We start from the raw sequence: 23,436 nt of genomic DNA, 5'->3' as shown, positions 1-23,436 counted from the left end.
GCCACTCAACAGTAATTATGGCAAGGCTCATTCAAATGCAGAGGTAAAGATTCTATTAGTATAGAAACTTAGAAAATAATGTTTGAAAAGGACAAATATTTCATCCAGCTGAATATTTTCTTTATAATAAAATATATATATAAACAATTTAATTAGTTTTATAGTCAATTTTGATGCAGTATCATTTAGTGGTGATAAATTTTGAGAGGTATATGTTTAACAAACATTGTATTTGAGATTATAGTCTTAGGTAAACACTTAATACACAATGCCAAGGTAGTTCTTTTTTTTTTTTTAATTTTTGTACCAAAAATGTCCATACATTTAATGTTGACATTTCCTTCTTACCTGTGTGCCACAGACCAATAAAGTACTCTGCATTAAAATTTAAATCTTGAGACAGTAGTACAGCATTGAAAAAAATTGTAAAGCAGCTCAGATACATTTAACCCAGATTTTACATTTTCATTTGTCAGATTGGAATATAAAAAGCTTGAAAATCAACTTGAAAAAGCTTATTCTTCCTCAAGAAAAAGTATGAACAACCTGAAAATGATCAACTAGTATGAATGAAACACTGTACATAGTTAAGTCACATTTAGTGGTTGCTAAACATACCACTCCCTCCTGGAAATTACAGAACCATCTACGTGTGAAACTAAGTCATCTTCATTTTCGTCATATTGTTCATCACTGACAAACTTCACTCCCATTTTTAGGTCTTCATAATAATCCATTGGTCTTTCAAACCTATTGAGATTTTCTACATTGTTCCACTGAGTTTTTTCAGGTTCTTCTAAATAGTCTTTACGTATTAGGTTGTTCACTGGATTTTTATTTTCCTTTTTTACACTGTCTGGGTAAGAATCAAGCTCATCCTGTTGAAGAACATCAATTTGTGATTCTTTCTGCATATCTGAAGGTGGAATGTAATTCTTGGCAAAGTAGTCTCCGCGAAACGTCCGTCTTCTCCTATAGCAGAATATGCCAGCCAAAACACTTACAAGTACTATGAAGAGAGCCCCACCCACTACACTAGCAATGATCGTGCCAACTGTGTCATCCTTAATTGTTGCCAAAGTTGACAATGGGAAGGGCAATTTTTTAGGTTCTGTTGCTAGATCCTCGATGTCAGCAGTTGAGAGATGCCACTGAATTGTAGGCTGAAGGGTGGTAGTAGTAGGAGGATCTAATGGAAACAGTAGAGATAGACAAGACACAGAAAGGCAAAGAATGTCAATGCAGGTGGATTCAGCAGCAAGTTGAAAAGACAGCATAGTTAATGAACATAATAACAATAGTTTTTCATTCTTAATTTGATTATAATTAAAAGGTAGTACTTAGATTTTTTAAAATAACAAAACTGACTCTTAAGTCAGTAACCGATAAAATGAAAGAAATAAAAATAACTTTACGATATAAATCCTAAATCATTCTATTCCAAGTCTAAGTGTGATATTATACTCCAGAGGAAAAAAGTATTTTTTTAATGAAGAGTATTACTTTAAGTGTCCTACATAAAGCTGGCTTAAGAACTATCATACCAAAAAATTTAACTAAATAATTTGAATGTGCATTTTCTTAGCCAGTAACACAAGGAAATAAAATGAAAAGTGTGAAAAGAACTGAGCATGTTTTCTTAATATCCAACTTTACCTACCATACTTAACTTTTATAAGATGTAAACTGATCATTAAAAGAATGAAAAACTATAGGTTCTTGTTAAGTGGGCATGGTATAATTTAACAGTTTTAATAATTCTCTCAAAAATATTTTCCTTAAAGAAAATTCTTCAATTTTTAGAAAGGAGTTATGTAGTATATACCATTATTTAGTAATTTAAAATACAAAAGCATTATATTTAAACTGTTTGCCAAATGGGCTATTATCAAATGAGACTAATAAACAAAGACAAAATAAAAACACATCATAAAGTATTATAAAAAAATGCCATCATCATGTCAACTACCCCATGGGTAAGATATCTGAACATATAAGAAATTAAGGAATTTCAAGTATATCTTGGAAAATTTAATGTCATTGCTTTATGACAAAGTCTCAAAGAATAGCTAATATTTTAGAGAGAACATTCTAATAATACTTAAATATTAGATGGACATGATCCCATGTATTGCTGTTAGAATACAGAGTAAATAGCCATTAATATTAAAAAGCAACTAAACATAAACAGTCAAAATCAAAGATTGGTTAATTATCAATTGATATTTTTAGGTCATGTTGTACAAAATTCTAGAGTTCAAACAAAGGACGACTTAAAAAATCTTGAATTTCTTCATAGATAAAAACAAATGACCAAAATGATAAACTCCTATAAATACTTCTTAAATGCATGGTACTGATAGAGATTTTTAAAAATGATTGTTAGAAAAATACTAAATCTACATAGGGTAAGTTATTCTAAATTACAAGCTAAAGAAAAATACTTACTGAAACAGGTTTCATCACGGAATGCCATATGTACAGAATGTGGTAAAAATTTAACAAGTACAGTATAAAATTTAATGAGTACAGTAATAACTAATTTCCTATGAGGTTAAACCAATATAACAGGCAATCCTGTCAAGCATTTTGAAGTGAATATTAGTTATCATAGTATATGTAAGTCAGTGAATCAAGGAAGAGTTTTAATATGTGAGAAGGTATTCACTAGCTTAACATATTCACTATGAAGAAAACAATTATGGAATTGTAGGAGGATCATTTCTAGTATTAAAGTAGTAAAGCGTCATAAACCCAACTTCACAAAACAAGGTATTAAAGGAACAGACTAAAACAAATCATTTACATGACAGCTCATGTACTTTCTAAAACGGAAGGTTATGGGGAAGTTCGAGTTTTAAGTATCAAATGACATCTATTCAGTGATTCCCAAAGAAAAAAGTATTACAATAAACTACTATCAGCATGGACTGCCCAACTGAAAATAACTACCACTTAAGTAATTATTTAAAATTTATACATTTTTGTGCCCATAAGATTTTAAGTGCTTGGCAGCTCTTAATGAAATGCTAATTTTCCTAAACCGCTGCATACACCTGACCTCTTGCCAGGCATAAGAAACGTAACTGAACATTTTTACTAAGTATCCTAATAAAATAAAATAAAATAAAATCACTCACATTCTTATTTCTACTTGAAATGTTCTATATATGATCATGGATGTCTACTGTCAGTTTCACTCAAATTCAACAAAATACAGTTTTCAAGAAATCTAACAAAAAGACAGCATAACCAAAAAATAAATTTAATCTTAAGTTACTTAATTTTGTCAGTAGTTCTAGAAAATTTTCAACTCACCCATCTACCTCCAACCCTTCATCAACCAGTGTTAAAAACAGCATAACCTCACTATTAATATCATTCCATTAAAAAAGGACTATGATTAATATTTTTATTTCATACTTTGGGCAATGGACACATGACAATGCACATATGACATTTATTCACGTTTTGTAATTCTTACCCTGCTCTAAGATAATTAGAATGAGTCACAATTCATGTAAGGAGGCAGGAAAACTATTTTGTCATCACCATTAACTACTTATTTAGGTCAATTATCATGATTTAAAGTCTTTCAAATAGCATTCTTAATTTTTTAGTCAGGCATTACTTTTTATGTTCTTTGTTGAATGTATACAATAAACAAGTACATAAGAGATATAATGAACTTATAAACTCTTGAGCTCTCTCCAACCAAATGAAGAATGATTCAAGTTTCTTTTTCTAATTAATAACTTCTGTCAAACTGGAAAACAGTCCAGTAAGGTATATTTTAACCTAAAATTATTGTGTTAAAAAATTAAATGGATTGACTTCTTTTTCTTTCAAACTTTATATGGGAGGTCTAAAATAAGCATAATCTATTTTTAAAGTTTACGAACTGCTAAGAAAATATGGATTCATAAGTCTGATATTATGTCTAGATCCTAAAATCTGTATGATTTGAAATTCAAGTTTTCCATAGGACTACATTTTAATTTTGAGTTTTAGGAATGGGAAAACTCTTATTTAATATATATACAAATCTGAGTTTCTATTTTCAAAAAGAAATGACAGGTTATCAGTTAGGGGGAAAAAAAACCATCAAATAAAAACTGAAAAAAGAAAATCAAACAATATCCAGCAATAAGTTAGTATTGGGAAAAGAGTCATTGTATCCCCTGAGATTGCCACTACACAATCAGTACAATTTATCAGTACAAATTATAACTAAAACTGTGTTTTTCAATCTTGATTCAATGATTTCTTGTCCAAAATTTTATGTTTGACAAAATTCCCTCAACTAGAGTTGCTCATTCTACTCTCGAAGTTTTAGTTTTAGTCTCTGGTTACAACAGACACGCACTTTACAAATATGTTTTAAAAGTCATTCTTGAAATTTTAAAATATCAATTTTAATACTGACGTAATAAATTTTATAGGTACATACCTTTTTTTCCTGGAGGAAAGTTACAATGGAAAGATTTAACTGCTTGGTATTTTACTTTGAATGAATTATGGCCTCTTATTCTGAAAAAAAGCCTACTACGTTTTACTAAATATAGTCATTTTGGAAAGGCAGCAGCATACTCCAGGAAGTTCTTAGAGGAGTTAAATAAACTTGGTTTAGTGTGCTGTATTAAAGACTCTGGTCAGAAAGGTAATGTTTAATTTTTAACGACTGCTTGAAGAAAACCATCTCTCATAACACTGTCTTCTTCTGAAGGACTTCGACAAAATTCTGATTTATCACATTTATTCAAAAATTGACTTCCCTTCTAATAAGACTTAGTATATCTTGATTAAAAACTACATAAAGTTTATCACCAGTGTAACAGCATTCCCTCCATAGGGAAATAAAAGAAAATAAGTTACATAAAAGCAAATTCTGGATTTTTCATTCTTTCCTGATTTGTTCTCAAAAATATTTCCATTCATGCAGCAAAAGTTTACTGAAAACCTAGTATGTGCTAAACATTACTGCACATCATGGGACTATTAACAGCAATCAAAGCAGACTGAAATCCTGTACTCTTAGGGTTTATTTCCAGTGGGGGTAAACAGATAAGCATATAAGTAAAATAAAATAAGTCGAATGTCACATGGCAGCAAGTACTATAGAGAAAACTAAGCAGAGAAAGAAGACAGCAAGTAGTAAAGGAATGAGGAAAGAGGGTACAGTCCTGAAGGACTGTTCTGAAGGAAAAAAGACCTCACTGAAAAAAGTGAGATTTGAGCAAACAACTAAAAAAAGTCAGTGAAAGAGCTATAAGGCTATTTGGTAGAAGAATATTCCAGGCAATGAAAATAGCAAATGCAAAGACTCTAGGATAACAATGTGACTGCTGTGTTCGAAGAACAGTAAGAAGGCCAGTGTAGCTGAAGCAGAGTGAACAAAGGACAAGAAATGAGATCACAGAAATAATGTGGAACCAGATCAAGTATAGAGCCTTGTAAATCATCGTAAAGACCTGATTTTCATCGTGAGTAAAATGAAAACCCCATGGAAGGTTCTGAGATGTGACATATCTGGCAAACTTTTTAAAAGGATCACTCATGCTGCTCATATGATGATAGAATAGAGAGCAACAACAGCAAAAGTAGGAAAAATAATAAAATGGCTGTTTTAGTGGTACAGTAAAAGTTGCTGATGGCAGGAACCGCAGTAGCAGTAATAGCAGAGATGGAGAAGTGTTGAGATTCTGTATATAAGGTAATGGGAAAGTTGACAGGATTTGTTGATGGACTGGATAGTGTCAGAAAGGAAAAAAAAAACAAATACAAGGATAACCATATCAAGGGTTGTACCCTGAGTAAATCTAAGGATAGAGCTATCAATAACTAGAAGAAGAAAAGACTGTTGGAGGAACAGGTTTGGTGGCAAGTGGCAGGAGGAAGACTGGGAATTCCGTTTTGAATGTGATAAGTTATAAATGCTTATTCAGACTTCTACATGGGTTCATTAACAGGTAGTTGGGTACATGAGTCAGGAGTACTGGAAAGTGTCCTCACCATGCTAAAAGACATAAATTTAGGATATTACCAATGGAATAAGTAACATGAGTGCTCAAATTGAACCCTAATATTTAAATTAAATTATTGCATAATTATATTTGAACTTACAATTTATAAGTAATATCCCACATTAAATTGTACAATAGAAACAAAAGGTAAACAGTCTTTAAGTATATTTTAAATATGTATTTCCTGTGGCTTATGTATTCTTCTAAAGAAGAATTTTTAATAAAAATTCTCTAAGGGAAGAAAAACCAACATTTACTAATATTAAAGCTTCTTTAGATTTCCACCAAAGCACTGCTACTGTCAGAATAAGGTGGGATATATATAGTCTAGGACTCTTGCTAAATTTAAATGAAACTAATTGTTGACTATGCAAACAGTGCTTAATAAAACAAAACAAAGTGTTTAACTGTGAAGATAAATAATAAGTAAATAAATAAGCATAAAACTACAAATGGTGGTAAGTTTTATGAGAAAATAATACGGGAGACTCTTCTTGATCACATAAGTAATGAGAACATAACATTTAAGCAAACAAAGTTTTTCTAAGTCTCTAATTTAGTCTCAGATCTGATCAGAAACAAACCTTAACTATCTATTATATATTTAACATACAAACCTGTATCTCTCAAGATTCTCTTCCTTTTTCCTTTCAATTTTCCATTTTTAAACATGAAGATTGCTACATTGTTGTAGTTAGTAAAGAGGTGTTCAAAATATTTTAAATAATTTTAAATAATTGTTAAAAATAAGCATTCAACTGATAACTTATTATACATAGCCACACCCAGGAAAATATATTTTTAGCTCTAAATAAATTTTGTGAATTCCCAACTTTATACTCAGATTAACAAAAACATTCAATAACACAAATGGAATGTGAAAAACCCAAGTCCTTAGTGGTTTAAGGTCTGATACCAAGAAACACATGAATTGTATTTCAGTAAAACATTTTCAGGAGCATTCCTACTTCAGTTCTCAGTAACCCAATATGGTATAGTTCCATATTGAACGACAACATTATTTAACAAGTCAGGTCATCAAAGTTGATATCCCATTTTATTTATCAGACATTTGTGCCTAGGGTAGCCACCAAAGCAAGAAAATCAATGTTATTCTTGGTGTAAAGACAAAAGAACCAGACTACCTATGAGGTAATACTCACTAGTGTTTAACTGAAACATTAACTGAATGCATAGGCATTAAAGTGTATGCAAACTTGTTGCATAGACATTTTGATATATTTTTAAGTAAAAACATGCCACTTCACATACGTATTTCAGAAAGAGTTACTTTATCATATCTCTTTTAGATTACTTGGGAAACCCCACACTAAAGAATTTATTTCTTCACAAGTGTAAACTGCTGCCCAGATTACAGTGTTATTGCTGTAATTACTGTTATAAGAATATTTTAAGCAACCCATTTTGTGAGACAATAGTAACTTACCTGAAATGTAAATGACCTTTTGATCACTTCTTTGACCGAGGGAATTGGTCACTTTACAAACATAAACCCCCGAGTAATTGAAAGTCAGTGGATGGACAAAATGAAGAGTATTGTCTGAAGCCAATAAACCTTCTGGCCATTGTCCATCCAACCTAGATTTTAAAAGGATGAAAATATTTTAAATATCTTCAGAAAGTATTCATCAATAGGTATTTAATATAAGACACTGCACTTCTAAGGTATTTGTATAGGCACCAGTATAGTTTAGGTAAAACTCACTGTAAAATTAAAGCATAAAAATTATAATTCCTTCATCTTAATAAAGATGAACTAATAGATGAAATCCATTAAGAATGCCCATTCTTCCAAAATATCAATCCATATAAGTTTAGCTAGGCTAAAATATTAGAATAGGAGGGAAGGAGAGAAAAAACTGTGATTTTAAAGAACTATAATCAGAAAGCTGGAAAATTAGAAAAATATATTAAAGATATACCCACAGTATCAATAATTCTTAGTGGATTGTGGATTGTAGATCTAGTGAGGACATATCTTCAACTGTCTTAATGAAAAGTCATCTCATTTAAATGCATGATGTTTTAGCAACTTCTGTGCCATATTTCTAGATTATCATTTAAAACTGAGCAAACACACTGGGCCCCATTCAAAGACAGTGAGTTTCTAAAATACCAAGGGGGACTTTCTAAAATACCTTTTGCAAGGTGGGCTTCTCTGACAATAAAAAACCAAGGCACCATTTGATGTCAATAACAACTCTTTTAAAACATGCCCATACTAATTTGGCCAAGAGTTCCTATCTAGTGTACACATATACTATAAGCCATAATAAGAATAAAGTCTCTAAAAGAATTTAAAGTAATTCATTGCAATGGACTAAGCATACTGTTAAACATCATTTTTCTAACTTGCAGCTACCACAGAAAATACCAATAGATCTTTATTTTTACTAAACATTTCATTAAGACAACAGGATACAGGGTCAAGTAAACAAAGCAGGGTAAACCCAGAGTCAAGTTTAACTCACAGTTAGCTGAACTGCCATATTTTGAGCTGAACAGATTTCCAAAAAAAATTTCTACCATTCACTTACTCAATAATTAGTAGGAGCTTAATATTTCCCATACTCTGTTCTGCTAGGTACTGCTGAGATACAAAGGTAAACAAGATTTGGTCCCTGCTTTCAGTGATCTAAGCATATTGTAGTAAAAAGAGACAAACAACTGATTATAAAGGAACAAGTAAAAATAATAAAAAGGAGAAAAAGTAAATCTTACTGGAGAATAGGTGGAAAGATTCTGTTCTTGATCCCAAAGATAAGAGGAAGAAGAATAATCAGTAAAATATTTTAGAGTTGCTGGTATTTTACTTTAGCACTGAAGAATAAAAATAATATTCTTACATGGTTAAAATAAGAACTAGTTGAAAGTTAAAAAATAAAATTACATATTTTTTCCAATTTTGTGCTCAGAATACCAGGCATTTATCTCTCAGGCAAAAGGATGAAGGAAAATTAAATAAACTGAATGTCCATGAACAAATGACTTCCACCCTTCCATAAGTGACATCTGGAGCTTCCCTAGGGAAATGATCACCTCTCTAAATGTGCTGATGAGTAAACCTCACCAGAGTTTCTACTAGGCATTTTATTTTAATGTCTCACTGTGAAATGACTGGACAAGCAAGAAGATCAAGGAAAATCTACAAAACGAGAAACCAAACCAAACCAAAAAAAAAAAAAAAAAAGAAATTTCTCTGAAAGTAAAATAACTTTAGTATCCCTAAGGAAGAAATGGGAAGATACAATATCCATAAAACAAGAAAAGGATGCTAGAAGGACAGAGAATAAAAAAATGTTCTTAGAAATTGAAAGTGTCAAGAAATTTTTTTTTGAAAAATCAATAAAATGTTGGTAAATAAAAATCAAGGAATTCTCCTAATAAGAATACCAAAAACAGTATGAAAAATATGAAAGAAAGGATATTTAGTATACAATAGATAGCAGTTCCAGTTAAGAGAGAAGAGGAAAAAAAAAAGGGAGAAAATGATCCAAAAAAATAGTAGGAAGAAAATTACCCAAAGTTGATAAATACAAGTATCCAGATTGAAAGGGGATCCCAAATACTGAGCAATATGAATGAAAACATTAGTATACCATTTTGAAATTTCAGCGATAAAGAGAATTAACGGGCAGGCAGACAGTCAACTATTTAAGTAAAAAGAAGCAACAATTAGCCTCAAGAAAAGCAAATAGCTGTAGATATAAAAAACCTGAATTCTGGAATACTACTTAGCCCTCAGAAACAATACTTACTTGTCATAGGGATGCAAACACTGATGAGATAATTTAACTAAAAGTAGCTTAACCTCATTGTGACTATGAAAGGTAGGAATATATTTATGGGTATGTTTGTGGTTCATGAAGGGGTGGCTATAAAATAAAAACACCTATAAGAAGTCAATAGACACTACTTAAAATCAGTAAATCAAAAAGTAGCACCTTAAGACTAACACCTATGAAGGTAACTACTAGAAGAAATCACTAAAATTGCTAAAACAGCTTCTGAGGAAAAAAATTTATGGAGTAGAAAGTTGGAGAGGGGTACAGCAGGAAAACACTTAGAAACCCTTTATTCAGTTTAGTTTTTCCACTATTACTACAATCAGATATACATTGATAAAAACCATTTTATACATGCATTTGAGAAAACTTTACACTTCTAAATAATTTCTCTTTAGAATTATAAAATATGATTACCTGCTCCACACAGATTTGAAGGGCGGCGGGTTTGCATCAGCATTACACTTGAGATTAACACCTTTTCTTCCTACAAACCAATTCCCATCATATCCTGTTACAGAAACCTCAGGAGCATCTACAAAATAAACACATGATAAAACAAATTATCTTTTGTTAAAAGTAAATGCAATATACAATGAGAAAGCATTAATACAATAGTTTAAATTTTAGAAGGACAGGAACCATTTTTTTCTTATGTTGAACATACACAACAAATGCTCAGGACAGCACTAAATAAATATTAGTTGATGAAAAGAATGAGTGAATGGAATGGACAGTGGAATGGACAGTGAATATTCGAACACTAGGAAGCTATAAGTATGTAAAATTATATTCTAGTTATTATGGTCACCAAAAATAATATTTATAAACCCATAATCACTGAAAACAAAACAGAAGAGTCCCCTACGATGAGAGATGTGGAGATAGAAAAACAAAGCAAATATATCATAGCAGTTAATTCAATAATCAGACATGGTGTTTGAGTGTCATGTAGTTACGGAGTCACCATGTAAAACTGCCTGTACACAGATGTTTAATCTAAAAGGAAATATCTCCCTAAGAAACAACATCTCAATTATAGAGGTTAGGTTCCCGACATTATAATTAATTAATATTCCTTGGCTATGTAGAGATGTGACATAAACTTTCTAAGACTATATACTTATAACTGAGGCAAATTATGGAGGGCATCAATTGTACTATAACACATGAACTTTCATCTATTCATTGCACCCAAAGATCTTTTAGTATGTGTGAAACGTAATTAGTCGAATGAGCAACTATGTGTATCTACCAAAAATAAAAGTCTCTAACTTCAAACTATAAAGTCCAATGCTAATATTTCAATAAACCATGATTTGATTTAGGTCCTAGCAAATGTCAAACATTGCTTTAGGCATTTGGTATACATATAGATCCTGTATTCACAAAGCTTACAGTCTAAGAGAAACAGGGAAGATGGCATTTCAAAAATATTTAACTAAAATCTATAATAAAGGCCAAGAAGGAAAAGAACAGGATGCTAAAAGAAGATAACACGAAGAATCTAATTTAGAGGCAGATGGGGGTGGGGGAAGCCATGAAAGGTTTCCCTAAGAAAGCATTACTAATGTCTTAGTGCAGGGAACCTCCATCTTTTTGTGAGCTAAATAGTAAACTAGACAGGTACTACATGACCAAATGAGAGGTTAGAGACCAGGTCACTGTTTAACTCTTCCAGAGAAGCCAGATCTATTGAAAATCAAAGCGGCAAAACATTAAAAATTTTAATGCAATTTTATTGAGATATATTCACATATCATATAATGCATCCAAAGTATACATTCAATGGCTCAGAGTATCATCATATAGTTGTGCACTCATTGCCACAATCAATTTTAGAACATTTTCATTACTCCTAAATAAATAAATAAACAACTACACCCCAAACATCCCATACTTTTGTCTATTTTATTACTCATTTGCCTATACACTGGCTAAAGGGAGTGTCAGTCACAAGGTTTTCACAATCACACGGTCACACAATAAAAGCTATATAGTTACATGAATCATCATCAAGAATCAAGTCTACTGGATTGCAGTTCAACTGATTCAGGTAATTTCCTTCTAGCTATTCTAATATACTAGAAATTAAAAAGGAATATCCGTATAATGTCTAAGAATAACCTCCATAATAACCTCTTGACTCTATTGGAAATCTCTTAGCCACTGAAACTTTATTTTGTTTCATTTCTTTTCCCCCTTTTGGTCAAGAAGGCATTCTCAATCCCACAATGCCAGGGCCAGGTTCATCCCTGGGAGTCATTAAAATTTTTAAGGTATAATACCTTAGTAATTTTAGAAAAGAATTATTTGCCTCTTATAAATACCAAAAATTAACATTCTGTCAGTTCAAATTGGTATAGTAAAATATGTTGCTGAAGGAACAGCACAGGTAATTGTAAGTTTAAACTCTTTAAAAATAGGGGGTATTACATGCGACAACATGGATGAACCTTGAGGATACTATGCTGAGTGAAATAAGCCAGACACAAAAAGACAAATACTGTATGATCTCACTAACATGAACTAAATATAATGAGCAAACTCAAGGAGTTCATATCTAGAATATAGGTTACCAGAATATGGAATGAGGGTAGAGAATGGGGAGCTGATGCTTAATTTGTGCAGAATTTTTACTAAAGTTGACTGTAAATGTTTGGAAATAGAGGTGACAGTAGCACACTATTGTGAATATAATTAACAGAACTGAATCGTGTGTGTGACTGGCTGAAAGGGAAGTTTAGAGTAGTTTCTGTCACTAGAAGGAAAACTCGAAGTTGACACAGGACTACAAAACACAGCGAACTCTGTGGTGGATTATGAAAGTGGTTAACAGTATAAATTTAAGAATGATCTTCCATGAACTAGAACAAATGTATGTCACTGTTACAAGATGTTAATAACAGGTTGATACATGGGAAAAAATAAACCTAATGTAAACTATGAACTATAGTTAACAGTAATATAATATTCTTCCATCAATAGGTACCATACCAATGTGAAGTGGCAATAATAGGATGGCTTAAGGGGTATGAGATTTTCCTCTTTGGAGCAATGAAAATGTTTTAAAATTGATTGTGGTGATGAAAGCACAATTTTGTGTTTATACTGAGAGCCAATGATTGCACATACTGGATAGATTGTATTATATGTGAATAAAACCACTTTAATTTTTTAATTTTTTATTTTTTTAATTTTTAATTTTTAATTTTTTTTAACCACTTTAATTAAAAAAAAATGGGGGGCATTTAAAGCATTCCCTAACACACATCTCCAAATTCTGAGGTATGAAATTGTGTTATAAGACCTCATTCTCCTTAGGCTTTCATCACATTTTTTATAGGCTCCCAATTAAAAAAAGGAAAAAGTCATGAGTACTCTAAGGACATTTTACTCTAAGCCAATAAACTTAACGCATAATCATAAAGCCTTACATTAGAAGAAATATTTTTATATACTTAGGATTGTACTCAAGCAAACAAAATATTAATAACTACATTTAAAAATAATACAAGTTGAATAAAATTTCAATCATTAGATACAGGGAAGGAAAAAACATATGCAAGAAATTATTAATAGCACTTACAATTGGGATATAAATTTTATGAGTAAAAGGAAAAAGTTACGAGTCTGTGAAAGCAAGGTAAAATAAAGGAAAAGAAAAATTTTAATTGGATTCTCCAAAAGTGAGGAGAAAAGATGGTATTAGCTCCCAAGAATACAATGGTAGGAACACTCATGTAACCATAGTTCTCAAGAGTTTAACCCTATAAATGTTCAAAAAAACCTTGGATTAGCTTTAGAAACTACTGCACCAAAGCGTAATGCATTTCAGTAGTTTCAAGTTCCAGGCATGCCATATTAAAATAAAAACAATAACAACAAAAAAAAGAGGACCCACTTCAAAAAATTGAATTGTCTAGATTTATGATCTATCCAGGGATGGAAATGATAGCAAGAGCTAAACACTTCATCTAATTTTATTTCTATTAAGCCTAATTTTTTTTTCATTTTTTATTGTGAAATATGACATATAATCAGAACAGTGATAACTTTCAAAGTACGCTTTAACAAGCAGTTAGAGAGCAAATTTCAAAGAATGTTATGATTACAGTTCCACAATTTCAGTTATATCCTTACTATGAAATATATCATATATACAGAAAGGTGATAATTTTCAAAGTATGATTTAACAAGTAGTCATATAGGTAATTTCAAGGGATGTTATGGGTTACAGTTCCACAATTTCAATTATTTCCTTATTGTAAAATATACACAACAGTGATAACTTTCGAATTACAACCCAAGGAGTAGCTATAGAGCAAATTTCAAAGAATGTTATGGGTTACAGTTAAACCATTTCAGTTATTTCCTCCTAGCTATTCTAATACCCTAGCATCTAATAAAACTATTAATATAAAGATGCAGCATTCGTAATCCTTTGTTAAATCCTATCTTGTCTGTTGTTACCCCCTCCTCTCGTTTAATCACTTTCTCGATCTTCAGGGATGTCTAGGCAATGACCACCCTAACCTGTTCATATTGAAAAAGGGTGTCAACATTACGGGGAAGGGAGCCGCATCTGGTTGATAGTCTTGAAGAGGCTCTTGCCTCTGGGTTTTGGGGCTTATCTGACATAGGAACACTCTGAAGGATTTAAGTTTCTGAAAAATAAACTTAGTGAGTGATACTTTTATAGAGCTTCAAATACGGATCTACATATTTTGGGCTAGTGTTGGTTAGAGCTTGGCATACTGTAGCCATTTTGGATATCCAGCTGGAACTTGCATAAGAGTAACCTCCAGGATAGCCTCTCAACTGTATCTCAGCCACTGTAACCTTATTTTGTTATTTCTTTTCCCCCTTCTCAATCCCTCAATGCCAGGGCCAGGCTTATTCCTGGGAGTTGTGTCCCACATCGCCAGGGAGATTCACTCCCCTGGGAGTCGTGTTCCACAAAGGAGGGAAGTTAATGAATTCATTTGCAGAGTTGTGCTTAGAGAGAAAGGCCATATCTGAGCAACAAAAGAGGTTCTCTGGAGGTGCCATGTAGGCATAATTATAGATAGGCTTAGCCTCTCTTTTACAGTCTTAAGTTTTAAGATCGATGGTTTGACTTAGTAAGCAGGGAGCTCCTAATTTCACACAGCATATATTACGTCCAAGAATAAGAAACAGTGTCTCACGTTAACTTCACTTAGTTGTAAAAACATCATCACTCTCAATTTTTAAACAATTATCATAATACAAAACAAAATAAATATAACTAAGTACAAGGTAGGTAGGCTGGCTTTCAACTTCATCTACAACAGTTATTATCCCAATGACCTCTTCAAAATATTGCTTTACCTATATGAGAATTTTATCACAAGACCAATAAGATCAGATTAGAAATAAGATATTTTTAAAACACAGACTTTCAAACTAATTAAAAGGCATTTAGAGAGAAAAAGATTCTTGTTGAAAATGCCATAAACAACATCAATGGAATTAATAGCTGAATTAGAATGAAAAAGTTATTGTCTGTAAGTATTCAATATTTTAAGGTACAAAGTCCAACAATTTGCTTAACACCAGCCCACTTTTAAGGTCTAAAAAGTGCAAGGCTAAATAATTTCAAGTTGGAAAGCAATCTCAAATCTATCTGTCCACAACTGATAAAAACTGGAGTGGTTAAATGAATTTTCCAGAAACATACAAACAAACAACCAAAAAAAAAGAGAGACAGAAAAAATTTTTTTAAAAGCCAGCAAATAAAAGATTCAGGAATACCTGAATATTAAATATTAAAACTAAAAATAATTTGATAAAGAAAAACATCAAAAGAAGAAAATTAAAACAAAATGCACTAATTATGTTTAAAAGCAAATATTACTGTTTACTTACACTGTATATCTAATATGAAAGAATATCGAATGTCTTTGTCCAAGGTTGGATGCTTTACAACACAGGTAATTCGTCTTCCTCGAGCAAATCTGGTTGGAAACAGCTTGTACTGGCTGACAATCGTCACTGTTTCATTTGGAAAAGAAGTTGTAGTAGATTCCATTTCACCAAGATCACCTTCCCAATCAATATGTGCAACTGGTTTGCCAGTGGCTGCTGTACAAATGGCTGCTACTGTTTCATTTCCTCCATCAATTAAAGAATCTGGCCCTTTAATCAGGCTCACAGTGGGTTCAACTGTTTAAATTATAAAAAAAAAAAAAAAAATTGCATTTCAATAAGAATATATTTATAAGTTTCCAAGTCACATCGAGCCATATTACATAAGCTTAGGGACAGCGACATATAAAACTTACATACAAACAGTTAATGCCAACACTAACTGGGTTCTTGGAACAAGAGATCATAAGGCAGGACCAACAAGAGGCCAATATATTATGTAATCATCCAAGTATAGCTTTCACTTATACAGGTATACTCTACTCTACAGGGACAGTTAAGTCCCCCTGCCCCCCACCCCGAAATTAGAATATACAGAAAATTGCTGTGAGCTAGCTCACAATTTCCATTATGAAATTAAAGATATTATTACTCCGGGAGGAAAATAAGTAGTTTTAATATAAAATGCCTCATTTATAATTTTAATATATAATTAATGCCTCATTTTGCAGCAAAAACGTTTAAAGCAAATACTTTTAAAAATACGTTACCAGTATGGAGCCTACACTTAAATGTTAAGCAAGAAAATGTTCCTTTGATACTACCCATAGGAGATGAAATGTTTTTCTCAGCCCACTGGATGACCACTCTATGATTTCATTTAAAACATGTCTTTTAAACTTTCAACCTGCAATATCTCTTAAATTTAAAAGAACTGATTAGGGTTAAATTTGTTCAACTACTTTTGTTTACAATATAGACATTAATAGTACCAAGTAATGTCACCAAGAGTTATGTTTATTGGACCACACACACCACCCACCTTTTTCTGGTATGGTAAAATTCCAAAGTGGAGGAAACTAACTTTAACATTAGAACCTTCCAATTTACCCCCCATATCTGCTAGCTAACTCTTCATATTTCTGAGCAACTTTTATGTGTTTCTTTCTGAATCAATTCCTCGGTACTGGCAGAGGCGGGGCAAGATGGCGGACTGGTGAGCTGTATGTTTTAGTTACTCCTCCAGGAAAGTAGGTAGAAAGCCAGGAACTGCGTGGACTGGACACCACAGAGCAATCTGACTTTGGGCATACTTCATACAACACTCATGAAAATGTGGAACTGCTGAGATCAGCGCAATCTGTAAGTTTTTGTGGCCAGGGATCCCGCACCCCTCCCTGCCAGGCTGAGTCCCGTGGGAGGAGGGGCTGTCAGCTACGGGAAGGGGAAGGGAGAACTGCAGTGGCAGCCCTTATCGGAAACTCATTCGACTGATCCGAACTCCAACCATAGATAGACTGAGACCAGACACCAGAGAATCTGAGAGCAGCCAGCCCAGCAGAGAGGAGACAGGCATAGAAAAAAACAGCACGAAAAACTCCAAAATAAAAGCGGAGGATTTTTGGAGTTCTGGTGAACATAGAAAGGGGAAGGGCAGAGCTCAGGCCCTGAGGCTCATATGCAAATCCCGAAGAAAAGCTGATCTCTCTGCCCTGTGGACCTTTCCTTAATGGCCCTAATTGCTTTGCCACTTAGCATTTCAATAAACCATTAGATCCGTGAGGAGGGCCCATTTTTTTTTTTTTTTTTAATCCTTTTCTCTTTTTCTAAAACAATTACTCTAAGAAGCCCAATACGGAAAGCTTCAAAGACTTGCAATTTGGGCAGGTCAAGACAAGAGCAGAACTAAGAGAGCTCTGAGACAAAAGGCAATAATCCAATGGCTGAGAAAATTCACTAAACACCACAACTTCCCAAGAAAAGGGGGGTGTCCGCTCACAGCCATCATCCTGGTGGACAGGAAACACTCCTGCCCATTGCCAGCCCCACAGCCCAGAGCTGCCCCAGACAACCCAGTGTGACTAAAATGCTTCAGATACCAGGCACACACCACAAAACTGGGCTTGGACATTAGCCTTCCCTGCAACCTCAGCTGATTGTCCCAGAGTTGGGAAGGTGGAGCAGTGTGAATTAACAAAGCCCCATTCAGCCATCATTGCAGCAGAATGGGAGCCTCCCTACACAGCCCAGCAGCCCAGAACCGCCCTGGGGGGACAGCACTCACCTGTGACATAGCACAGTCATCCCTCAAAAGAGGACAAGTGGGTGCACTGCCTGGACCCACTTGCAAGTCTCAGGAGCCATACTCCAATACCAAGGACTTGTGGGTCAGTGGCAGAGACAAACTGTGGCAGGACTGAACTGAAGGATTAGACTATTGCAGCAGCTTTAAAACTCCAGGATCACCAGGGAAATTTGATTGTTAGAGCCACCCCTCTCCCTGAATGCCCAGAAACACGCCCCATATACAGGGCGGGCAACACCAACTACACACACAAGCTTGGTACACCAATTGGACCCCACAATACTCCCTCCCGCACTCACCACAAAGGCTAAGCAGGGGAGAACTGGCTTGTGGAGAACAGGTGTCTCGTGGACGCCACCTGCTGGTTAGTTAGAGAAAGTGTGCTCCACGAAGCTGTAGATCTGATAAATTAGAGATAAGGACTTCAATTGGTCTGCAAATCCTAAAAGAACCCTTTCAAGTTCAGCAAATGCCAAGAGGCCAAAAACAACAGAAAATTACAAAGCATGTGAAAAAACCAGACGATATGGATAACCCAAGCCCAAGCACCCAAATCAAAAGATCGGAAGAGACACAGCACCTAGAGCAGCTACTCAAAGAACTAAAGATGAATAATGAGACCATAGTACGGGATACAAAGGATATCAAGAAGACCCTAGAAGAGCATAAAGAAGACATTGCAAGACTAAATAAAAAAATGGATGATCTTATGGAAATTAAAGAAACTGTTGACCAAATTAAAAAGATTCTGGACACTCATAGTACAAGACTAGAGGAAGTTGAACAACGAATCAGTGACCTGGAAGATGACAAAATGGAAAATGAAAGCATAAAAGAAAGAATGGGGAAAAAAATTGAAAAAATCGAAACGGACCTCAGGGATATGATAGATTATATAAAACGTTCGAATATAAGACTCATTGGTGTTCCAGAAGGGGAAGAAAAGGGTAAAGGTCTAGGAAGAGTATTCAAAGAAATTGTTGGGGAAACCTTCCCAAATCTTCTAAACAACATAAATACACAACTCATAAATGCTCAGCGAACTCCAAATAGAATAAATCCAAATAAATCCACATCGAGACATATTCTGGTCACACTGTCAAACACGGAAGAGAAGGACCAAGTTCTGAAAGCAGCAAGAGAAAAGCAATTCACCACATACAAAGGAAACAGCATAAGACTAAGTAGTGACTACTCAGCAGCCACCATGGAGGCGAGAAGGCAGTGGCACGATATAATTAAAATTCTGAGTGAGAAAAATTTCCAACCAAGAATACTTTATCCAGCAAAGCTCTCCTTCAAATTTGAGGGAGAGCTTAAATTTTTCACAGACAAACAAATGCTGAGAGCATGTGATAACAAGAGACCTGCCCTACGGGAGATACTAAAGGGAGCCCTACAGACAGAGAAACAAAGAAAGGACAGAGAGACTTGGAGAAAGGTTCAGTACTAAAGAGATTCGGTATGGGTACAATAAAGGATATTAATAGAGGGAGGGGAAAAATATATATGACAAACATAAACCAAAGGATTGGATGGCTGATTCAAGAAATGCCTTCACGGTTATAACGTTGAATGTAAACGGATTAAACTCCCCAATTAAAAGATATAGATTCGCAGAATGGATCAAAAAAAATGAACCATCAATGTGTTGCATACAGGAGACTCATCTTACACACAGGGACACAAAGAAATTGAAAGTGAAAGGATGGAAAAAAATATTTCATGCAAGCTACAGCCAAAAGAAAGCAGGTGTAGCAATATTAATCTCAGATAAAATAGACTTCAAATGCAGGGATGTTATGAGAGACAAAGAAGGCCACTACATACTAATAAAAGGGGCAATTCAACAAGAAGAAATAACAATCATAAATGTCTATGCACCCAATCAAGGTGCCACAAAATACATGAGAGAAACACTGGCAAAACTAAAGGAAGCAATTGATGTTTCCACAATAATAGTGGGAGACTTCAACACATCACTCTCTCCTATAGATAGATCAACCAGACAGAAGACCAATAAGGAAATTGAAAACCTAAACAATCTGATAAATGAATTACATTTAACAGACATATACAGAACATTACATCCCAAATCACCAGGATACACATACTTTTCTAGTGCTCACGGAACTTTCTCCAGAATAGATCATATGCTGGGACATAAAACAAGCCTCAATAAATTTAAAAAGATTGACATTATTCAAAGCACGTTCTCTGACCACAATGGAATACAATTAGAGGTCAATAACCATCAGAGACTTAGAAAATTCACAAATACCTGGAGATTAAACAACACACTCCTAAACAATCAGTGGGTTAAAGAAGAAATAGCAAGAGAAATTGCTAAATATATAGAGACGAATGAAAATGAGAACACAACATATCAAAACCTATGCCATGCAGCAAAAGCAGTGCTGAGGGGGAAATTTATAGCACTAAACGCATATATTAAAAAGGAAGAAAGAGCCAAAATCAAAGAACTAGTGGATCAACTGAAGAAGCTAGAAAACGAACAGCAAACCAATCCTAAACCAAGTAGAAGAAAAGAAATAACAAGGATTAAAGTGGAAATAAATGACATAGAGAACAAAAAAACAAGAGAGGATAAATATCACCAAAAGTTGGTTCTTTGAGAAGATCAACAAGATTGACAAGGCCCTAGCTAGACTGACAAAATCAAAAAGAGAGAAGACTCATATAAACAAAATAAGGAATGAAAAAGGTGACATAACTGCAGTTATCTGAAAAGGAAATACAAATGGCCAAGAAACACATGAAAAAATGTTCAGCTTCACTAGCTATTAGAGAGATGCAAATTAAGACCACAATGAGATACCATCTAACACTGATTAGAGTGGCTGCCATTAAACAAACAGGAAACTACAAATGCTGGAGGGGATGTGGAGAATTTGGAACTCTTACTCATTGTTGGTGGGACTGCATAATGGTTCAGCCACTCTGGAAGTCAGTCTGGCAGTTCCGTAGAAAACTAGGTATAGAGTTACCATTCGATCCAGCTATTGCACTTCTCGGCAAATACCCGGAAGATCGGAAAGCAGTGACACGAACAGATATCTGCACGCCAGTGTTCATAGCAGCATTATTCACAATTGCCAAGAGATGGAAACAACCCAAATGTCCTTCAACAGATGAGTGGATAAATAAAATGTGGTATATACACACGATGGAATACTACATGGCAGTAAGAAGGAACGATCTCGTGAAACATATGACAACATGGTCGAACCTTGAAGACATAATGCTGAGCGAAATAAGCCAGGCACAAAAAGAGAAATATTATATGCTACCACTAATGTGAACTTTGAAAAATGTAAAACAAATGGTTTATAATGTAGAATGTAGGGGAACTAGCAATAGAGAGCAATTAAGGAAGGGGGAACAATAATCCAAGAAGAACAGATAAGCTATTTAACATTCTGGGGATGCCCAGGAATGACTATGGTCCGTTAATTTCTGATGGATATAGTAGGAACAAGTTCACAGAAATGTTGCTATATTAGGTAACTTTCTTGGGGTAAAGTAGGAACAGGTTGGAAGTAAAGCAGTTATCTTAGGTTAGTTGTCTTTTTCTTATTCCTTTGTTATGGTCTCTTTGAAATGTTCTTTTATTGTATGTTTTTTTTTTTTAATTTTTTTTTCATACAGTTGATTTAAAAAGGAAAAAAAAGTTTAAAAAAAAAAAACAAAAAACAAGGAAAAAAATATGTAGTGCCCCCTTGAGGAGCCTGTGGAGAATGCAGGGGTATTGGCCTACCCCACCCCGATGGTTGCTAACATGACCAGACATAGGGGACTGGTGGTTTGATGGGCTGAGCCCTCTACCATAGGTTTTACCCTTGGGAAGACGGTTGCTGCAAAGGAGAGGCTAGGCCTCCCTATAATTGTGCCTAAGAGCCCCCTCCCGAATGCCTCTTTGTTGCTCAGATGTGGCCCTCTCTCTCTAGCTAAGCCAACTTGAAAGGTGAAATCACTGCCCTCCCCCCTATGTGGGATCAGACACCCAGGGGAGTGAATCTCCTTGGCCACGTGAAATATGACTCCCGGGGAGGAATGTAGACCTGGCATCATGGGAAGGAGAACATCATCTTGACCAAAAGGGGGATGTGAAAGGAAATGAAATAAGCTTCAGTGGCAGAGAGATTCCAAAAGGAGGCGAGAGGTCACTCTGGTGGGCACTCTTACGCACAGTTTAGACAACCCTCTTTAGGTTCTAAAGAATTGGGGTAGCTGGTGGTGGATACCTGAAACTATCAAACTACAACCCAGAACCCATGAATCTCGAAGACCATTGTATAAAAATGTAGCTTATGAGGGGTGACAATGGGATTGCGAAAGCCATAAGGACCACACTCCACTTTGTCTAGTTTATGGATGGATGAGTAGAAAAATAAGGGAAGGAAACAAACAAACAAACAGACAAAGGTACCCAGTGTTCTTTTTTACTTCAATTGCTCTTTTTCACTTTATTATTCTTGTTATTTTTGTGTGTGTGCTAATGAAGGTGTCAGGGATTGATTTAGGTGATGAATGTACAACTATGTAATGGTACTGTGAACAATCGAATGTACGATTTGTTTTGTATGACTGCGTGGTATGTGAATATATCTCAATAAAATGAAGATAAAAAAACTGAAAAAAAAAAGTTCTAGGTTTATAGAAAAGTCATGTAAAAAAAACACAATTTTCCCATTTAAACCCCTGGTGTTGACACTTTGCAACAGTGTAGTAATTTTATTACAATTGATGAAAGAATATTAAAACAGTACTGTTAATTACATTCTATAGTTTATATTAGGTGTATTTGGTTCCCAGACACCACTCTATAATTAACAGCCTTTTTTAGTTTCCTACCTTTGTTGTTATTCATGAAAGAACTTGAATTATTAACCTCAGTCCATTGTCCCCATCAGGGTTCACTGTGTTATACAGTCCCATGTTTTATCTTTTTCCATTTCAGTTAACACACTACCCAAAAATTTCAACCACATTCACATACATAATTCAGCGCTATTAAATGTACTCAGAATAATGCACTACCATCACCACCATCCTTTACCAAAACATTACAATTAACCTAAATAGAAATTCTGTACAAATTGAGCATCTACTTCCCATTACCTAGGCCCAATCTAACACCTGGTAACCTACATTAGAGATTCTAACTCTATGAGTTTGCTTATTATAATTAGTTCATATCAATGAGATCATACTATATTTGTCCTTTTGTGCCTGGATTATTTCACTCAGCATAATATTCTCAAGGTTCATCTATGTTGTCACATGTATCAGGACTTCATTCATTTTCATGCTGGATAACATTCTATTGCATGTAAAAACCACATTTTTTTCATCATTTGATGGACACTTGGGTTTGTTTCACCTTCTGGCA

At 34.2% G+C, this 23,436-nt stretch overlaps 1 protein-coding gene across 5 annotated transcripts in view; it reads right to left on the bottom strand.

Annotated features, from left to right (window-relative positions):
* Positions 1 to 23,436, bottom strand: part of NECTIN3 (nectin cell adhesion molecule 3) — a 166,543-nt gene that overhangs the window by 66,568 nt on the left and 76,539 nt on the right. For 4 of the 5 annotated variants that reach the window (XR_005216577.1, XM_037835203.1, XM_037835206.1 and 1 more), the window contains exons 3-5: positions 15,719 to 16,015; positions 10,247 to 10,364; positions 7,471 to 7,622 (exon numbers count right to left, since the gene is read on the bottom strand). Coding sequence is in view for 4 of the 5 variants with exons in the window: in XM_037835203.1 (XP_037691131.1) it covers positions 7,471 to 7,622; positions 10,247 to 10,364; positions 15,719 to 16,015 (567 nt within the window). In the remaining variant the exon portion in view is untranslated. Of the gene's footprint in view, positions 1 to 208; positions 1,190 to 7,470; positions 7,623 to 10,246; positions 10,365 to 15,718; positions 16,016 to 23,436 lie in introns of those variants that run through there. The other variant, XM_037835202.1, reaches the window with a different exon arrangement.

The sequence above is a fragment of the Choloepus didactylus genome, chromosome 1 (assembly GCF_015220235.1).
Source record: "Choloepus didactylus isolate mChoDid1 chromosome 1, mChoDid1.pri, whole genome shotgun sequence".
Lineage (NCBI taxonomy): Eukaryota > Metazoa > Chordata > Mammalia > Pilosa > Megalonychidae > Choloepus > Choloepus didactylus.
The sequence above is the reverse complement of the archived record's forward strand: the minus strand, read 5'-3'. Positions and strand labels throughout refer to the sequence as shown.